Consider the following 19,823-nt stretch of genomic DNA (forward strand, 5'->3'; position numbering starts at 1 on the left):
AGAGTCCATGTTGGTAATAGCAGTATGTATTTCCATGTGAAGGCTGCTGTATGTAACACTAGGGAATACCTGGTGTGATAATCTGGCAGCAGGTACAAAGACACATGCATGCAGCAGCTTACTTTGTTCCTTGTTTCAACTCACCTCTCCTGCCTGGACACAGCAGTGGGGTCCTAAAGTACCTTTGGTTTCTTCTGTGCTACCTTTTGGGTCTCTTCTGTTGGGATAATACATATTGCATGGGTAGCCAGTCCTCTTATCCTGTGTAGAAAGAGATGGGAGGCATGCTGGAAGCATCCCACGAGCCACATCTGCCCTGCAGAGGATGCCCATGGACCTCACCGAGTTCTACTTTGTCTCAGGGCTGAACAGTGGCTCTGTCAATGGAGGAGAGGTGGAAGGGAAATCAAAGCATGAAGACAGCTACGCTGGACAGTACTGTTACCTGCATGCATAGCAGAAGGGTTCCTGTCCTTTGATCTAGTAAAAGTTGTTCTCCTGTAAATGGAAAGTCTAGATATTAGCATTGCTCTTTTAATCTGCCACATCAGCGTTATATAGATACACAAAAAAGTCTTTATATGTAAATAAAAAGCCTTACAACTTTGAACAGTGAAGGTACCTTTGTTTGAAAGCTACCCAATAAGGAATGTTTTCTTAAGCTCGCAGCGCTGTTTCACATGTTTGTTTCTGTTTTGATAGAAACTTATTTACTGATGCAGGTTGGATCCCTAGATTTCTCCCTGGGTGCCAATTTCTTACAGGGACAGAACATGCTGCTACTGAAAATGCAGAAAATGATGAGGATGGCTGAGTCAATTTTGGATCTTTATTTGGAAATCCGTTTGGTTTAGACTAGTGTCCTGTTTCCTTCCCTAAATAAATAGATTACACATGTCTTTGGAAGGATGGACAGCTATGTTAACAGGAGTTTGCAGTATTTCCTTCCTTTCTTTTTTTATTTTGCGACACAAGGAGCACTGATGAGGGCGAAGGGCTCCTGAAGTTAATGGGGACAATCTGAAAATCCCAGCTATGTGACAGTTGTTTGTTTTAGTCCTTTTGGAAGAGTCAAAGATGGGAAGTACCCTGACTCTGGAGACGCATCCCACGCATTGAACACATGTTTGCAGCTGAACCCAGTTCTTGTTTACAGAGAATGGCTCTGGGACTTGAGATAAGGCATGAACCGGTGCCACAGGGACAGGTAGAGCTACTAGGTGGCCTGTCAGAGAGTTGACCTTGCTCAGTGGAGGAAATACTGGCTTCTGTGGCTTCTCTCTGTCAAATTTGATCTAGATCATTTTGGATCAACGCACCTGAGGTACTTGGACTGTAAGTGCAGTGCAACATCAGGGGCTTTACTGCATAATTGCAACTCCTTCTTTTCTGAATTAACTGGAATGGTAGGGACTGCTTTTCAGTTATTGTTTGAATGCTGTGGTTTATATTGTTTTGAACCAATGCCTATTAAAGCACACATACAGAATTATTCTCACATGGGTTTGCTTTTTATAAGACTAGTAAAATGCTTTATCTCCTCTCATGATTGTAAAGGATGAATGAATCGGCTACTGTACTGGGCCTGGTAAATATGCCTTGGATTTTATTGTGTTTGTTAATAAAACCCTTTTTTCCCCCCTTGAGTATTCTGCAGTAGCAAAGACTTCACACCATGATTTCATTCTCTGTGTCTGGAACCCTCCAATAAAATTTTACTTAGGGCAGGTTGGTTTATTTTGTCTTTGTTTTTCATATACTTTTGTGTATAACCACCAAAAGATGATATCTGTACTGAAGGGCACTTGGGGAAGATTGTTTGTGAAGTGTAGTTATAAAACTAAAACACATCTGCTAATTGTGGAGATAAAAATGTGTTCCTATATCGCTTTCCCACCATCTTTTGTATGTTTTCTTTACTCGTCGTTAAGTCTGGTTTAAGTATGTGTACAAGCATGTGGGTCCTCAATTTAGACTCATTTAAGTCCCACCACTTTGTGCTGAAAAATATTCAAGGCAAGAACTGTCTTTCTGAGCAGTATCTGCTGTAACAATCCCATTGTGACCTTTCAGTGATTCCCAGGGTAATACTTGCGTGGTTCATTAAACAAAACTTGGTTGTCTTTAACATGCAGTCTGTGAAAACAGAGGGCCAAAAGATTTCATATAAATCATAGAATCACCAGTTTGGAATAGACCCACCGGATCATCGAGTCCAACCATTCCTATCAATCACTAAACCATGTCCCTCAGCACCTCGTCCACCTGTCCCTTGAACACCTCCAGGGAAGGTGAATCAACCACCTCCCTGGGCAGCCTGTTCCACTGCCCAATGACCCTTTCTGTGAAAAATTTTTTCCTAATGTCCAGCCAGAACCTCCCCTGGCAGAGCTTGAGGTCATTCCCTCTTGTCCTGTCCCCTGTCACTTGGGAGAAGAGGCCAGCACCCTCCTCTCCACAACCTCCTTTCAGGTAGTTGTAGAGAGCAATGAGGTCTCCCCTCAGCCTCCTCTTCTCCAGGCCAAACAACCCCAGCTCTCTCTGCGTGGAATTATTTTGTTGGAGTCTTAATATTTTTTCTTAATTGCTCTTTCACCAGGATAAGGATGCCAAAATCAGCTTCCTTCAGAAGGCAATTGATGCTGTTGTGATGGTAACAGGAGAGCCGCTGTCGGTAAAGCCAGAGCGTGTGGTGGCTGGACATGAACCTGAGAAAACCAATGAATTTCTGCAAGCCATTGGGAAATGTTGTTTAAATAAGGCATGACATCATTATATAGATTTTGTACACATAGTGATATAATACCAGAGCTTATTTGTAACAGACTTTATTGACGCTCATCTGCTATTTTTACCTAGACGAGATAAATGTTGGATCAGCACTTAGGGTAATAGTAACAGCAACAGAGAGAGATGATGTGATCCTCAGCATAGTTAGAGCCAGGTCCTCATACAAATACATATAACCTTACTATTTGGTTATTTAATAACACCTGTGAGGTTTGAAGAACAATATGAAGCTTCAGACCTTTTAACACATCAGTTATATGACCAGATGCCGCCACCTTTATTGCCTTTAAAATTTCAGTGAAATCTCTAATTCTGTAATGAAAGTTATTTTCTAGTGTGCTGCTACCTTTTTTTCCTTAACTCTTTTGATTAAGGAAATATAGCAAAGGAGAAATTTGATAACCTGTTAAAGATAACTGCAGGGACAGGTCTTAAAGCAATTGTTGCGCTCTTAAAATAATTGTTGCATTCAAAGTAATGGGGATTCTTTGCTTACAGGGGTTACAGAGATTTTTTGAAATACAAAAGTATTGTCTCAAATCCTTGAATTAATGAGCGTGAAGTGTACCTTTCACCATGAAATCCTGCAGTGTTTGCAGGCTGTCTGCAAGTTTAGTTTGGATTATCTTTGTCTGATAATCTGCTCATTTGAATTTATATGACTTTGGTTTAATTAGTGGAGTGCTTTGAGCTTCTTCCTTCTGAATTTCTTAACATCAGGACAGGGGAGGTTGATAAACGTATGCATAGAGACTGGGCAAGTTTGAAAACGTTCTTGATGGCTCAGCTTTGTAGAATATTGTGATGAGATTTAATACCCAGAGGATATAATCTCCCCATTTGAGTTAAGATAATGAGCCCCTTGGCTTTTCTTGTGAAACATAAGGCTGATACACGTTGTGGAAAAGATTTTCTTCTGTCTTTAGCTTGATACTTCAGCTCTGAGCTGCGCACGCTGCTTGGAGTTAGTTAGTTGAGGCAAGTGTTGGTGATGTACAGATGTTAGTGTCCAAATGTGAGACCCCTCAAAACTTCATAGGTTTTGATTTGCAAACCAGGAGAGAATCAGCAGTCAGTCCCTGGGGCAGTTTTAGTGATCTAAAAGCTTCCTGTCTCAAGAAGGAGAATTCCCTGCAATGTGATTTTTTTTTTTTAGTTAATATAGACAAACTCATTGCCACTTGGACACACAAACTTATCTTGTCCAAATAATCTCAATAATAATTACTTGTCCTCTTCACAGATGGACTAGATGCCTGTAATAGATACTGTAACTTCAGCTTATTGCACACAAGAATTACTTTTGAAAGAAAGACTTCAGTAAGAATTACTTATTGAAAGTAATTCTTAATGTGGTTTTCTTTTCTTTAGTGACCATTGCTGACTGAACAAGGATTAGGTGAAAATGGAGTGGCCCAAGAATGGTGGCAGATACAGTACAGTGTGGTTTTAGTGATGTTTAACCAATCTGGCAATCTGGTATAAAGATTTGGCAGTCGTTTACCTGACCATTTTGAGAAATATTTAAGTTGTTGCAGTGAGAATTGTTATTGTGCTATAATACATAAAAAATCACTATATATTTATATAGCTCTGGTGCATATAATCAAATTATTACAAGAATTACAAGATGATGTTTGACATGTGAATGTTGTTACTCCGGTGAAAGGTTTCCAAAAGAGCAGAAATAAATATATTCATAAAAAGTAACAAAAAAACCCCAAACACCCCCTCCCCGCTCCCAGTCGTATTGATTACGGAGTTAGGAAGAAAGAAGATATTTAACAAAATAATTTACTCCTTTCAATTTTTTTCTATTCCTTGCAGCTGTCCAGTGATGCTGCTGTTAAAAGGGTCTTAGCTGGGGAAAGAGCTAATGCTAAAGGGAAACCTCCATCCTCTAAATCTCATGGTGAAGAAGGCAGAGAATCCAAACCAGAAGAACAAAAAAGACATAAAGACAGAGAGGTGGGTGTTTGCAATATCTAGGGGGGTTCAGGGGCCACCACTCTCTGTGGGTCTGGGGTTTTTTTTGGTCAGCTTGCGCTTTTGTCTGTGGAAAGTAACTGCATGATAGAGTTGCCATGTATTGGAATTAATGTTTAGTTTTTACTTTCTTTTTAGCCTAGAGGAGACACTCAAATTAAAGACAGAAGCTCAAGCAGAGGCAGAAAACCCAAAGGAGACTTGAAAGACAGCAAGGAAGGAGAAAAGGAGAGTGATAAACAGAAGCATAATGAAGACAAGAAGAAGGACCCTGGAAGAGATGCTTTCAAGGAAGGAGAAAAACAAGAAATGGAAAGAAACAAAAGCAGAACAACTAAGGAAGGAAGAGAAACAGAAATAAACAAGGGAAAAGGAGACATAGACAGAGAAGATGATCTCGATCGTGATAAAGGACAGGAAGGAGAGAAAAAAAATGAAGGAGGGAGAGAAAAGGACAGACTAAAAGGAAGAGATAAAGATAAGGCTAGGGACAGAGAACGAGAGAAAGACAGAGATAGAGGTAAAGATCAAGAGAAAGACAGAGACAGAGGTAAAGATCGAGAGAAAGACAGAGAGAGAAGTAAAGATCAAGAGAAAGACAGAGATAGAGGTAAAGATCGGGAGAGAGATAAACACAGAAACAGAGAAAAAGACGAGGAACATCCAAAAGAACATGGCAAGGATAAAGCAGAGAAAAAGGTAATAGAAATCTTATTTCAGAGAATTATAGCTTTTGGTGTGCTGTCATAGGGACTGAAAATTTGTTGTAATGACCTTGCATGTTTGTATTCCCTGCTCATTGAATAGTCAAGTACTTTATTTAACAGCAGTTACTCTCATGAAGTGAAAGCGTAGGTGCGGATTTGATCTGGTAAGAGTGTGACTGAGGCTGTGTGCGTAACTTCTTGTCTCTGTTGTGATATGTCTTGATTTGAGCCATCAGACTCATCTGACTGTGTTTCCTGAACATCTAACAAACATCTTTTCTGAAATTTGCATGTCTGAATTCTCCTGATCATGTTAGATTGGGTATAACAAAGAGGGGTGGCAGCGACTCTTGGAGCTGTGTGCTTATGTATTCATGTGTCTTCCCACTAATGCATGCTGTGATTGCAGCCATAGCTGGCTTTTAGGGAAGATGGGATTGAAAAGAGTTCCTTTGGGCCATAACTAGTCCCTCCTGAGTTCCCTCCTGTAGCACAACACACAGAATGGAGTTGCACGTCTGTGTTTTTTTCTGGCTTTGTAGATTAAGTCACTCCCTTCCAGTTTGGTGGGGTTTTTTTTTTCTTGAAAGAGCTGTTGGGAAGCCCATCTAGGTTCTTGCAAGGGTACTTAATTTGTAGTGAACTCCACACATCATGTTGTATCTTTGAGAAGAAGCACATCAACCATTTCCCCATAGTTGAGACCTTTTCAGTGAAGTCCCGAACTGCTTTAAGAGCCACCTCTTCATTGCTTTTCAATTGTTATTTTTATCTTTCTCCCTTCTCCTCTAAATAGTTCCTGTTCTCCTTTCCTGTTCTGCTGCGTGCCGGTTTGTGGTAGAAATTCAGACATCAAAGGTGCTTCTGTCAGGGAGTACCTTAATATTGTTAGATGTGAGGAAACACTTCTGTCTGCTGGCCTTAAGGATTCTTGTCTTCCCAGTATAAGTTGGAAAAAACAATGTTTAACTGTTAATTTTGCTCAGTTATTTTACTCCATGGTGGAGGCAAGGTAAAGTGAGCAGGTAGGTGGGTAAAAACACTGTTGGAATGCTCTCAGTTCTACTCTATACTCATTTCTCCTTTCATATGATTCAGTATATAGTTTGTTTCTCACCACACTGAGTCTAATGCAGTTAATTTCTTTCAGTTTGCAGATTCTGAGGAATCCACACTTAGAAAAACCCTGAGGCCAACTAAAGACAGCAAGTGCCAGCCAGATAGTGAGGTTAGTAACACAGAACATCTGGGAAGGTGAATATTGCATTTTAGAATGATTTGGGAGCCTGCAAGAGAGGAACGTAGGGTTGAAAGATAGGTAGATGACAAGTTTTAGAGCTGTAAAGTAGGTGCTTGTCTGGTTGTTTGGTTTTCTGTTTGGTTTTGTTTTTTTTTTTTAAGTTCCTCTGAGCTTGTATAAAAGGTCTACTCAATTTATTTCATTTCCAGACTTTTTTTTCAGGGTATTGATATGCTGGATGCTTCAGGGAAAATATTTATTTGTTCAAAATTTTCTTTTTGTTCTTCTGAGTCTTTCCTGGAAAGCTGCTAGGTTTTCCTTTTATTGTACTAAAACAGAAGTTACTATTTTGGAAGGAAAATGGAGTCCAATGTTGTGTCTGAGCCTGTGTTTCGCAGCTGGATGATGGCAGGGCAGAACAGCAAGTCACTGATTGCCTCTGAACAGTAGCTGCTGCTTGTGATACTGTTTTGTCTGCATCTGCTGCTTCTTGATGACCTGAGGCAATCCAGGGGATTATGGAGCCATATGGCTAAACGTTTAAAGAGTGAGACTTCAATAAATTAGCCTAAAGCAGCTTGGGCTAGGGAAAAATAGGCAGGATCCCAAGTCTAGCAGGCGTCTTGCTTGAGTATCTATGGGCCACTGACATCATCATGTCTTCTACATGAGATGATGAATTTCTAGCTGTTCTTTGACTGAAATCCAACCAAACTTTTTAAAATTATTGGCATTTGGAGGGAGAGCTTATAAAATAGTTTTTAGCCTGAAGCAAGTGTTCATGGCCAAGTCAAACTTCCTGCAAATGGGGTCTCTAATGGAAATTCTGAGCCTCATCCCAAACTGTCATGGTGCTCTTGGGCACCACAATAATACAGTAGGGCAGTAAAGTTTCATTTCCCGTCTTAAGTGCTTTTGGGAGTGATTCCAAGGCATGTGGGTTTATTACCTTATATTGAGATGACATGCTTTTCCTCTGCTTGCTTGTGTAACGGTAGATGCTGGTTAGTTTTCAGGTGATGAAAACACACGCTTTAGACCAGTGCATGACAAATGGTTGTCATCTTCAGACTGGGGAAAGAGAGGAACAAAATGAAGATGTTCCCAATGAATTTTTAGGGCTGGAGAACTAAGACAGCTGCACAAAGTGATTTAGAAGAAATTCCAGCATGAAATAATTGGAAAGTGCGTCTGATGGACTGGGGTCAGTCTTCCTGTCCTCGCAGTAGTTTCACAGCAAGGTAGTGCTTTTATTTCCAGGGATTGACCCTGATTTAAACCACTGTAATGCCATTGAGGTCATGTGGCAGTGAAAAAAGTCTATCAAATATAAGGGAAACAATTTATATCTTTAAGCACATGAAAGTGTGTTGAATCATAGTTTGCAGTCTCTGCTGCGTAGTTAATGAATCTTCAGCATCTTTAGCTTTTTGTAAATATAACACAAGGGAAAAAATTTGAAGCAGCCCTTCTCAAGCAGTAGCTGATACACCAGTACCTATCATGTCACCACTCTCTTGTCGTCCTCTAACAGGTATGATTGGACTTGATGATCTCAAATGTCTTTTCCAACCAAATGATTCTGTGGTTCTATGATTCTGTTCCCAGGACTGATCTCTTCTTCTATTCTGGTTTGTTCCTGTCATGCTCACTTACTGTGGCTCCTACTCCTGTTCTGTTTATCCTCAAGCTCCTAGACATGGCTTCTTTTTCTTTGCAAGCCTGATCTTATGTGACTTCACATCATAATGAGCTATTTGTCTTCTACCTGCTTTCTCTGTATTTGAAGTGGGCCCTTTCTTCAGACACACTACTTGGTAGCATGAGCATATGGAAATGGGGGGAATATGCAGTGGGGGAAGTGGGAACTTTCATTTTGTTTGAGATGTTCATGAAATTTCAGGCACAATGGCTTCTATGCTGCATTTACTTCAGGGAGCAAATTAATTTCATAGAATCATTGAATAGTTTGGGTTGGAAGGGACCTTAAAACCCATGCAGTTCCAATCCTGCACTATGGGTGGGGACATCTTCCACCAGGTCAGGTCACTCAAAGCCTCATCCAACCTGGTTTTGAACACCTCTTTTCATATTCAATGTGTACAGCAAAGCAATCACTTCAGATTTAGTTCCTGTCTTTACTTCTATAAGATTAGAAGACTAAGATTCTGTTCGTATTCATGCAAGTCTTGCTGTCAATTATCTGAGGCCAGCTTTAAGATACTGTATAAATTTTGGTGGGCTGACTTTTTTTTTTTAAACGTATTTTTCTGGTACTAAAGAAACTTTCCATGTTACCCAGCATGTAATTATCATTGCATGGGTATCTAATATTCTGTGACTAAAAGAATGCAATTACAAGTAGGAATTAAGAAGAGACATGGCAGTTGGGAGAAGACTACTTGCTGCTTCGTGGCTGGCTGTTGCATACGACACTGTTTGTGATCAGAGCATGTTAAGCTGTGTTCTGTTAGCCCTAATTCCATCTTAGGTAAGAGCTGTGTTTAAAATGGACACTTCATAGCATGGCTGATTGACCTGGTAAATAATAAAATTAACTTTGGCTTTCGACCAAAGGTCATAGAGCTTCTGAGCGTATGGTGCTGCTTATCCGAAAGTAGCTGCAGAACAGGGATGTCATCTACCCCTAAGGCCAAACACATTGGAAAAAGTCTCTTCCACTTTACAGATGGCTGCTGAAACTCTTGGCTAAAGCTTTTTGTAATATCCTGTCACTTTTGGCCACTTCTATAATGACTTTTATTTTTGCCCTACAAACTGTATTGCTCTGGAACAGGTCATTTGAATCAGCCTCTAAATCATATCTAATGAACTTCAATTTCTGTTGGAACTCATCTCGACTGCATAATGAAACAACTACTGAATGAAGAAAAAGACACGACTGCCCTAGAGGCAGCAAGAGGGAATCGTTTCATGGAAATCTGTTGGACATGGCTCAAATAGTTTTGTTCCAGTGGTGTGAATGACCCTCCCTTTTTGGTGTCAGTTATTCATAACTGGCTCATATAACAGAAATCCATCATTGAAAGCTACATTTTAAAAGGCAGGATTTTTCTAATAGTTTTTTGCGTTTGAAAGGTTTTAATTAGTAGAAGCTGACACCAGTAGAACACCACCCTGCAAACCTTAATTTGAGGAAAGGATGATTGATTGATATTTTCCTAAGAAGTTTTATCACCACAGCAGTCAAATTGATCTTTCCTCATTGCTGCTGCACACTAGTAAATTATGCCTGTTAATAACGATAACCATTTCAGGAAGAAATATAAGAAATACAGACGGTTTGAGGGAAAGATGATTGAGTTAGATTCCTATTCACAGACTTAATTCTTGTTTAATATTAATGAAATGTCAGTGGACCTGATGAATTAGAGTCATAGAATGCTTTGGGTTGGAAGGGACCTTAAGGATCATCCAGTTCCACTCCTGCAGCCATGGGCAGGGACACCTCCCACTGGATCAGGTTGCTCAAGGCTTCATCCAGCCTGGCCTCCTCCACCTCCAGGGATGGAGCATCCATGACTTTTCTGGGAAACCTATGCCTGTGCCTCACCACCCTCATAGGAAAACATTTCTTCCTAAGATCTCATCTAAATATTCCCTCTTTTGGCTTAAAACTGTTCTCCCTAGTCCTATCCCTGCGCTCTCTGATCAAGAGTCCCTCCCCAGCTTTACTGAAGACCCCTCTCAGTACTGGAAGCTGCTCTAAAGTCTCTCCAGAGCCTTCTCTTCTCCAGGCTGAAGAAGCCTAACTCTCTCAGCCTGTCCTCTTATGGGAGATGCTCCAGTCCTTGGATCATCTTCACGGCCTTCTCTGGACTCACTCTAAAAGATCCTTGTCCTTCCTGTTCTGAAGGCTCCAGAGTTTGGCACTGTAGTCCAGGTGAGACCTCAACAAGAGCAGACTATAGGGAGAGAATTACGATTCTTTGGATGCAACCCAGGATACAGTTGACTTTCTGGGCTGTGAGCACGCACTGACAGCTCATGGTGAACTTTTCATCCACTAACATCCCAAGTCCTTCTCTTCGAGCTACCTTCAATTCATTCTGTGCCCAGCCTGTGTTTGTGCTTGGGATTGCCCCCGCCCAGGTGCAAGATGTAGGCATTGTTGAACCTCATGCAGTTCACCCAGGCCCACCTCCAATGCCTGTCAAGGTCCCTCTGCGTGGCCAGTTTCTATAATGAGTTGTCCCACTCCCTTGTTTGGATGGGAGTGTTTTTCCTGCCGTTGACGCATGGCATGGCCATGGCTAGAGGAGGTGTGTGTAAGCATGCACAGAATTGGTTAGGAAAGCAGTGTGTAAGTCCCTCGTAGAAACTTTGCCACAGCTTTTCATGAATATAGAGATTGATTTTTGCGTGGAAGGGAGAAGGAATTAACAGTTTGGCAGGGTGTCTTCACAGAATATATTCCTCTTCTTGACCTCCTGAAACATTAGAAAACGTTATTTTGTTATGTCCTAAGTGAAACTCGCCCTATTTAAAGGTTAAAAGTGAGGATAAAGCAGCAGACTGGATGGTTCACATCAGGCTGCTTTGGCCTATCCAAACACAAACATTACTCAGAACTGGGAAGCATATGTAAATCCATCTAGGATTCGACTCTATTGTGTTTTTTTGAGGCTGGTGTGAGATGAAGTGTAAGATTGCTTTTTAATGGCTCCAGCGACTGCTTTACAAAGTCTTGAAGCCTCTGAATTTGTAAGAAGAATGAACTATTTTATCTGCCTTTAGAAAGGCTGGAATCATAAATATTGTGGGATTTATGTTTTTGTGTGCTACCATAGTGATTAAAGTTTAGCTTTTGCTTTGCACCTGTTGCCAGTGTGCACATGTGGCTCTACAAAAATGCGTAGCCATGTTTGTAGTCACTGCCTGATGTAAATAAATGACTGAACTTATTCCTCCAGAAGCCTCAGCACCTAGTCCCAACTCCTTCTCCACCTGTGCTAATAATTACCTCACCCCAAGAGCTGCTGAGGGTTGGGTGTACCAGATGTGGCCTGCAGGCCCATAGAGCCAGACTGATGATTGCTAAGCTTTGCTTTTGCTCCTTGCGTAGTGGTGTGGTTGTGAAAGATGGTAGTAATTAAGATCATAGAATCATAGAATGACCAGGTTGGAAAAGACCCACTGGATCATCAAGTCCAACCGTTCCTATCAAACACTAAACCATGCCCCTCAGCGCCTCGTCCACCCGTCCCTTAAACACCTCCAGGGAAGGAGACTTAACCACCTCTCTGGGCAGCCTGTTCCACTGCCCAATGACCCTTTCTGTGAAAAACTTTTTTCCTTATGTCCAGCCTAAACCTCCCCTGGCGGAGCTTGAGGCCATTCCCTCTCCCCCCATGTCACTTGGGAGAAGAGGCCAGCTCCCTCCTCTCCACAATCTCCTTTCAGGTAGTTGTAGAGAGCAATGAGATTAGCTGCTTCAGTGTTAGCTGTGCATTTTGGGCTTCTGTGTGTTTTTCTTTAGAATACGCCAGCATTTTCTAAAGAGTGAAACAAAAATATCAGTAGCTCTGATTGTGGCTCCAATAATAATTGTAAGAATCCAGTGAAGATAATGCAAGTGAAAAATAGTTTATGTCCAAGCAGGACCATGTACTGTCTATTCAACTAGAGTTCTGTAAAGCGTAGGATGCAGGACTTCCTATTGCCTGATCAGATACGTGAGCATGCACGTTAGATTACAGTCACAGAAGTGATGGAGCTGTAGTTTCTAAAGGACATAAACAGCCTGCTGAAGCTGGCTCTTGTGTATTCTCCACACTTCCCTATAAAGGCCCTCCAAAGAGCTCAACTTCTCAGTCCAATACAGTTGCATGCTGTGATTACCTATTGTTGCATTTCCCCTTTGTTTTTCAACAGCTTCTGTTGACCTTGTCGTGCATTATAGTGTATAAAAAAGCAATATATCCTCAGCACAGGAAGGACATGGATCTGTTAAGAATGAGTCCAGAGGAAGCCACAAAGATGATCAGAAGGCTGGAGCACCTCCCATAGGAGAACAGGCTGAGAGAACTGTTGTTCAGCCTGGAGAAGAGAAGGCTCTTGGGGAATACTTACAACAGCCTTCCAGTACTGAAAGGGGCTACAGGGAAGCTGGGGAGGGGGCTCTTGATCAGGGAGTGCAGGGATAGGATGGGGGGGAAGGGTTTTAAGCTGAAAGAAGGGAGATTTAGATGAGATCTTAGGAAGAAATGTTTTCTTGTGAGGGTGGTGAGGCCCTGGCATGGATTGCTCAGAGCAGTTGTGGATGCCCACTCTCTAGGGGTATTTAAGGCCGGGTTGGATGAGGCTTTGAGCAACTTGATCTAGTGGGAGGTGTCCCTGCCTGTGGCAGGGGGGTTGGAACTGGATGATCTTTAACGTCCCTTTCAACCCAAACCATTCTGTGATTCCATGACTTGCCTTCAAAGCACATTTACCACCATGCTCCTGTCATGTTGGCTTCATTCCCCTCCTTCATGTAGTCATATCTGCAGGGCCAGTGGGTACTTTGTTGTAAGCTTGTAAAGGTGGATGGCCAGCTAAAGTAGTTTGAGTAAAAATACCTACCAGTATCCTATATTTTTAAACATCTTATGGTGTTATTTTGCCATGTGACAGGTATGGTCCACATTTTCCTACATGCAAGATGTTACGGAAAATGAATGTTTTACGTTGTGTAATTTGACAAATTTCTCTTATAGGTTATTGAAACATAGAATGTTAACATTTGCACAGAAATGGGAGACTTTAATTCTCATATATTATCGACATGGACGTTATCAGCGGGGCTGGCAATAAATCTTGGATGCAAACTGCATGGGCTGTTAATTCACACAAACTACAAAAAAAGCATCTATGGGGGAAATCCTGTGAGGTGCTGAACATATTTCAGACTTTTGTATAAAGTGCAGGATGTATTATAGGAATAGAAAGTGTAGAAGCATGAAATGATTTTCCATAAATCACCTGTACTTCATCTATTGTGTTCAGAGGTGGTTGCTTCTGCTTCAGCAACAGATGTTGGTAATGAAATTGGGGTTGGATAATAGGATAGGAGAGTTATTAGAGATGTGAATGGCTAGTTAGAAGCTGTGGTTTATGAGTAGGTACGTGGTTTATTAGGTACAGTGTGGTAAGAAGCGGGGAGCCTTGTGTGTGTGCACAGGCGGCTGGGTCCCAACAGTGGCTCTGGGATACATGTAAGCCAGAGTCTTCCACTTCTGCTAGCCAGGAGTGGTGTAAGGGAATGGACTGCCTTCTTCCCACCCTGAGCTTTCTTGGGCTTTGCACCTTCTCTGGAGGCATTTGGGCCCCACTTGTGCTTCAGGTAGAATCATAGAATCATTAAGGTTGTAAAAGACCTCTAAGATCATCAAGTCTGACCATCAACACAACACCACCATGTCACGAAGCGCCACATCACATGTGTTTTGAACACCTCCAGGGGTCGTACACCCTACCTGTAGCAGTTGCAGCTCTCATGAACCTATTCCTCTGCCTGCTCTTGTCAGGAGGTTGTTTTGAGCCTTTTTTTAGGGCAGGTGTCGTAGCTGCCTTGAGCCTCTCTTTAGTACTGCCTGTGTGCAGGCTTGGTTATTCTTTTGCACACAAAGGACCCTGCTGTCCAGGTGGCCTTATCTCTTGGGACTGGTCTTGATCTTGTTCCACGAGAGCCTGCTCCTTATGCATGTCTTTTTCCCTGCCTGAAGACCTACTAATTTACCTCGCTTCTTTCCAGGGACCATTGAAATGTGTAACATACAGAAAATATTGTCCATCAGGTGTTCTTGACTTAAGGCAGTGCAATTAAAAAATGAAATTATCCTTGTATGTGCTTGCCCACTTTCATTTCCTGGCCTCTCTAAATCACTTTCAGGTCAGAGTCACTAAATTCAGAGTCCTCAGAAGTGTCCTGATTTTTTCTCCAGTTTGATCTTTTCCACTTTAGAACTCAGATCCTGCTTCCTGTACCAGCTGCACCTTCAGATCATCCATTGCTTCTCTGCTGGCCCCATTTCTTAGTTTGTGCAGGATCTTTGTCCAGGGAGGTTGAGTCAAGGACTATGAAAGTCTAGTGACAGTTTTTCAGTCTTTGCTTCTATTTTGGCATGAAAATTGAAAGTCTTCCTAGAAGGTGAAAGACGAGCTGTGTATCCAATGTAGCTGAAACATATAGGTGATCGAAAGCACCTTATTCCTTTCCGTGGCTCACCGGCAGCCAAGCATTGTAGATCTTCTAAAGATTTCACAAGGTTGCTCTGCCTTTGATACTCTTAGTTCACATTTGGAAGTTGTCTTTACAATAATGAAATCTAATCATATATGTTCATTAAATAACGAACAAGTATGCAGGAAACATACCTGCGGACTCTGAGGAAAACAGACTTGACATGTAATTAATTTTACACGCGTGGGGCAGTCCTGTAAATGAATATTTTTATGTATAATACATACAGATAAAGAAGCAACACATACTAGTTAATTTTATATATAAATATATACTTTTTATTATAGAATTATATACATTTGTGGCCTTTTCTTTTTTGAAGATTGAAAATCCTGCAGGAATATCAAGGCAGCCCTCAACAGAAGGATCAAGGCAGCGTGCCAAACCCGGAGGAGAAGGTAACTAGAGGGAGGATATTATTTCTATTAAATATGCTGGAGGGTTATTGAACAGGAATAGTATAAATACTTAAATATCCATGTTTGTTATTTTCAGTGCTCATTTTATACTCCCTATCTGCATTTATGAATCCAATAGGTAATCTTTTCTGCATGGATTTGTTACATAGAAAGTGGCACTCAGTTCAGTTTTCTTGTGTTCCACGTGCACAATTGCAGACAGGAATTAAGCCTGCCTGTGATATTTATTGTGCTCTCTTTGAACGTGCTTTTTTCAGTTGCACTACAACAATTTCCTTTTCTATTTTCTTCACAAGAACTATTTCTTCATTCTCTAGCAACTTTGGCCAAATATGCCTTCAAAAACTTTGAGAGTTTTTGGGTTTTTTTCCCTGTCTCTGACGATTATTGGACAGTATGTCTGGGTTGGTAAAATTATTGCATGTTACCTTTACATTAAGTCATGCGTAAAGGTTTGTTAAATGCTCACAGCAGAGCAATTTTTTTGCTTTAGTAATACTTACTAAAATAACCTTAAATGATGTATATTAAGATGGAAGACATTTGTGAGGCAAGATGTGCTTTCCTTTAAGGATAAATAATACATCCTGGAACCCATAATTTTAACTTCATCACTTAACTGATGTTTAGGAGGAATGCTCTTCCTAAATTGGACTAGGAAATCCAGGCTTCGTTTATTTTCAAGGATCTGAAGTGCTCATGTTTGGTCTACAGAAATTTGGGCTTTATAAATGAAAAGTTCATTAAAAAGTTTATAAAGGAAAAGTCAAAAAAACCTCAACCAACAAAAGAGCAACAACAACTAAAGGCAGGTTCCCTGAGATTAACTGAAGTGCAAAAAGGAATTTCCTTGAGTATTTGTTTGCTCAGCACCACATTAAGCCATCCACAATTCTGTAAACTTTCTGGGGTTGCTTCAGTGTAAAGGTGGATGGGTGAATTCAAGACTGGCTAAACCTTTCTGTGCGATTCCCATTGCTTGAGACAGTTACAATACTGCAAGTCAAAGCTGGGGAATGAGTGAGAATAAGGTGTTAATCAGAACCTTCGTGATTAGAGAAGACGCAGTGACATGTGTTGTACGTCTTTGACTCTGTGGTGTCATTACAGCTGTAGTCAAGTGTATTGCACCTGGGCTGGTGTCAGGCCTGGACCTTGTCATTTGAGCTGGAACAGGGAAGGTGAGCTGGGTATCCTTGCTACTGAATCCTATCTCACGTTATCTTCCACAGTAGCTTGGCCAGGTGTAAGGAGCCAAGCCTCATGGCATTTCTGGGGAAGGAGGCCACATATTTATTTGTTATCAAGGAACTGTCAGCAGGAAATGAGAATCTGTAGAAGGCCCATCTTTTTGTGGTGGCCAGGAGTGGCCCCTGGTAGCATTGTGGCCACCACCCCGATGGGTGTGCAGTGCCAGAGCTCCAGACAGAATCTCGGCTGTGCTGATCTTGCCAGCAGACAAGGAGACAACTCCGTACTCATCCTTGCTATGGGGCTAAATCTGTCAAGACTGTCACTTGTGGTGATAGATGAGTGGTATTCGTGCTTGCCCATGAGGAAGTGGATTGTTACGGAGTGTAATTGTACTGGTGACAGGCGATTTCACCAGCTGTTAGATGACAGCCTCTTCTGAGTCTTTGTTGACTGGAGCTACTTAACAAATGATGCCATCATCAGTAAACATTCCCCCTCGTCTTCCTTGCACTGTCATTTGTCATTGCTCTTTGTCTCTTTAGACAAGATTTAAGTGAAGATTTTAGCCCTGGTATAGTTCTAACTAATAATGAACAGTTTTGCCAGGCTTTATAAACAGCACTCTCTTCTTCACTAGGAGAGTGGTGAGTCACTGGAACAGGTTGCCCAGGGAACTTGGGGCTGCCCCATTTCTGGAGGTGTTCAAGGCCAGGGTGGATGGGGCCTTGGGCAGCCTGATCCAGTGTGACATGTCCCTGCCCATCACAGGGGGGTTGAAACTTGGTGGTCCTTAAGGTCCCTTGCAACCCAAACTATTCCATGATTCTGGATGATTTATCTGTTACGGTGCTTCATTGCAATTGGTTACGTCACCAGCTTTTGTATGTAAGCGTATGAAATGTATTTCCATGCTAAATGGGAACAAGATTCTCTTCAGAATATCCCAAGTGCTCCATACTTTCACATCGGGAAGAAGGAATCTAAACTTAGTATGACTAGTGTGTTGTGTAAGAAAGCCATGGGAAAGAGCCTAAAGAAACATGTGGGTAAGGAGTAAAACCAGACCTCTTATAACAAAAGCGTAACTGCAGTTTCTAAGTGCCCTTTTCCCATGTACTCCTATTTTAGTGACCTGGTTATTTACTCTGATTCAAGTTTTCTTCCAATGGTTTTGTGTCCTAAGCGCTGATGTTTTATTTCTAATGAAGAAATTGCTCTGCATAAATTAGTTTATTGTCTTGGTTCAGAAGATAGAATAACACCTGTGACTTGATACCTATTAAATAGCTAATTCTGGCTAGAGACATACTGTTTAGACTAAGAGAGCATGAAGATCTTTATGCACTTTGCCAATATCGCTGTTGTTAGTCTGCAGAAAGAGATTGTGTGTTTCTCTGTCTTTGCAAGCATCCATGTTTTCTTTGGAATCACGTTTTTGCAGGTTTCCATGTATCTGAGGTGAAATACTGAAGTCATATCAGAGCTTGGGTTGTGTTTTGATGTCAACCAATTGCTGTGTTTCCAAAGGATTTGGGGGAAAAAAGTCAAAAGGATGCTTAGACACCTTAAATACTTTGAGGAAGATCTGGCACTGTGGATATGAATGTCTGTTGACTTAGGAGATTAATTCAAGTTGGTGCTCGAAAATTGAAAATTTTATGTCCCATCTCCTGTACTTATGTGCTGTGAGGTTTTAATAATTTTTTAGATGAAAAAATACGCTCTGCATTCCATTAAATGTAGTCTTATTTTAATACTTAGTGATCCTTAGCTGATCCTATAACTATTTTATTTCCCAAGATTTGAATATTTCTTTTATAGCCTGAACTGGCACTGAACTGCAGTGGCCAGACATGGCCCATTTTATGGGATCATCCCTTCTTTAAAATCAGGATCCAATTTTTCTGGTAAATGAAATACGGTTAACGACTTCTCCCATGTTTTGGCTTTAAGGTAAATATTTTAAAGTACTCCTCTTTCTGTGAAGCATCAGGTCAGTGTGATCTAATTTCAGTTTACACAAGTGATAAATACTTTGAGGCATCAATCCTATTTTTTCTAAGGCAGCAGAGCTGCAGCAGGCAAGTAAGGCTCAGAGGTGCTCAGTAAGTCATCCAGAGGATAGTAAAAGCCTTCCGGAGCCACACTGGTGCCTGTTACACGCTGGTCTGTGAAGTTACTGGTGATGATCAGAGCTTTCTGTATTTTCTGATATTAAGTGGAGATAAATAAATGCACAACAGGAGAAGACACAAGGGCTAGTGTCAAGAATGAGCTTATAAATACAACTGAAGTGGTGAATGAAGGACTAGTTTAGCAAAACCAGGTATATTTGCTATCCTACTAATTAAAACAAGTTATACCAACACCTCTGTTACGAACCAGTTCCTAATGGCATTGGAGTAAATGTCTTGGGAATTATTTTTATATGGTTAATATTACATTTATTACTTCTCCGGCAATGACTACTTTTATAATTGCAATGTGCCTTGCAGCAAAGCTTGTATCATGCAATAGAGACCAGCTTTGCTGATTTAAAAATTGATTGATGAATTAAATGTAATTTTTTTAAAAAACTTGTGGTTGCTCTTAATTGAGATCTGAACAGGTTTCCTTTCAGACTCTGAATTAGTTCCTGAATGAAAATCATGAAGTGCTTCACTTTCACTGTTGGTTTGGCTCTTCTGCTAAGCTCCAGAACTTACAGCTAACTTGTACCACATCTGCATAGGCTGGTGATGAATATTTAGATACTTATTTCAATTTTATTCAATGACAACTCATCCTGGCCTTAGTCAGCACAGGTAGGTGGAGGTCTGGGTTGACCTTTCTCTACTGTGTGTTTATCGCCTCCTAAACTAGCAGACCTCAGTATTTCTGCATCACTGGGCTATATATATTTGTGCCTGCTTCCCATGGCATGGGTGAAGGAGTAGATCCTCCACTATTGATCTCTATGTCCTGGAAGCTTCAGCTTTATGCTGCCTGCAGTGGTTTCATTGCTGGTTTTGGAAGCACTGCTTGTTTCGACCCAAGCTTTAGGCAGGGCTCAATGTAATAAATCTTTTTCGGGGCATTTAGAACTGTTTGGTGATTGTTCAGGTGGTGGAAACATTGCCTGAGGTGTTCTGGCTGTAGACTGGGGCCCTGTGAATCTGTTCTTTGCTGTTGTGTTAGTTACCTGTTTGCAGATAAGGAGACTTGGAGGTGCTGTGTTCAGTTCCTGGACAGTGCATTGGGTA

General features: G+C 41.2%; 1 protein-coding gene across 4 annotated transcripts in view; it reads left to right on the forward strand.

The window, feature by feature from the left end:
* TRAF3IP1 (TRAF3 interacting protein 1) overlaps nt 1-19,823 on the forward strand; it is a 51,779-nt gene that overhangs the window by 3,412 nt on the left and 28,544 nt on the right. For all 4 annotated transcript variants that reach the window (XM_069860671.1, XM_069860672.1, XM_069860673.1 and 1 more), the window contains exons 3-7: nt 2,600-2,761; nt 4,618-4,758; nt 4,915-5,475; nt 6,634-6,711; nt 15,291-15,366. In XM_069860671.1, coding sequence (XP_069716772.1) covers nt 2,600-2,761; nt 4,618-4,758; nt 4,915-5,475; nt 6,634-6,711; nt 15,291-15,366 — 1,018 coding nt within the window. The remainder of the gene's footprint in view (nt 1-2,599; nt 2,762-4,617; nt 4,759-4,914; nt 5,476-6,633; nt 6,712-15,290; nt 15,367-19,823) is intronic.

Source organism: Phaenicophaeus curvirostris, chromosome 7 (genome assembly GCF_032191515.1).
Source record: "Phaenicophaeus curvirostris isolate KB17595 chromosome 7, BPBGC_Pcur_1.0, whole genome shotgun sequence".
Taxonomy (NCBI): Eukaryota; Metazoa; Chordata; class Aves; order Cuculiformes; family Cuculidae; genus Phaenicophaeus; species Phaenicophaeus curvirostris.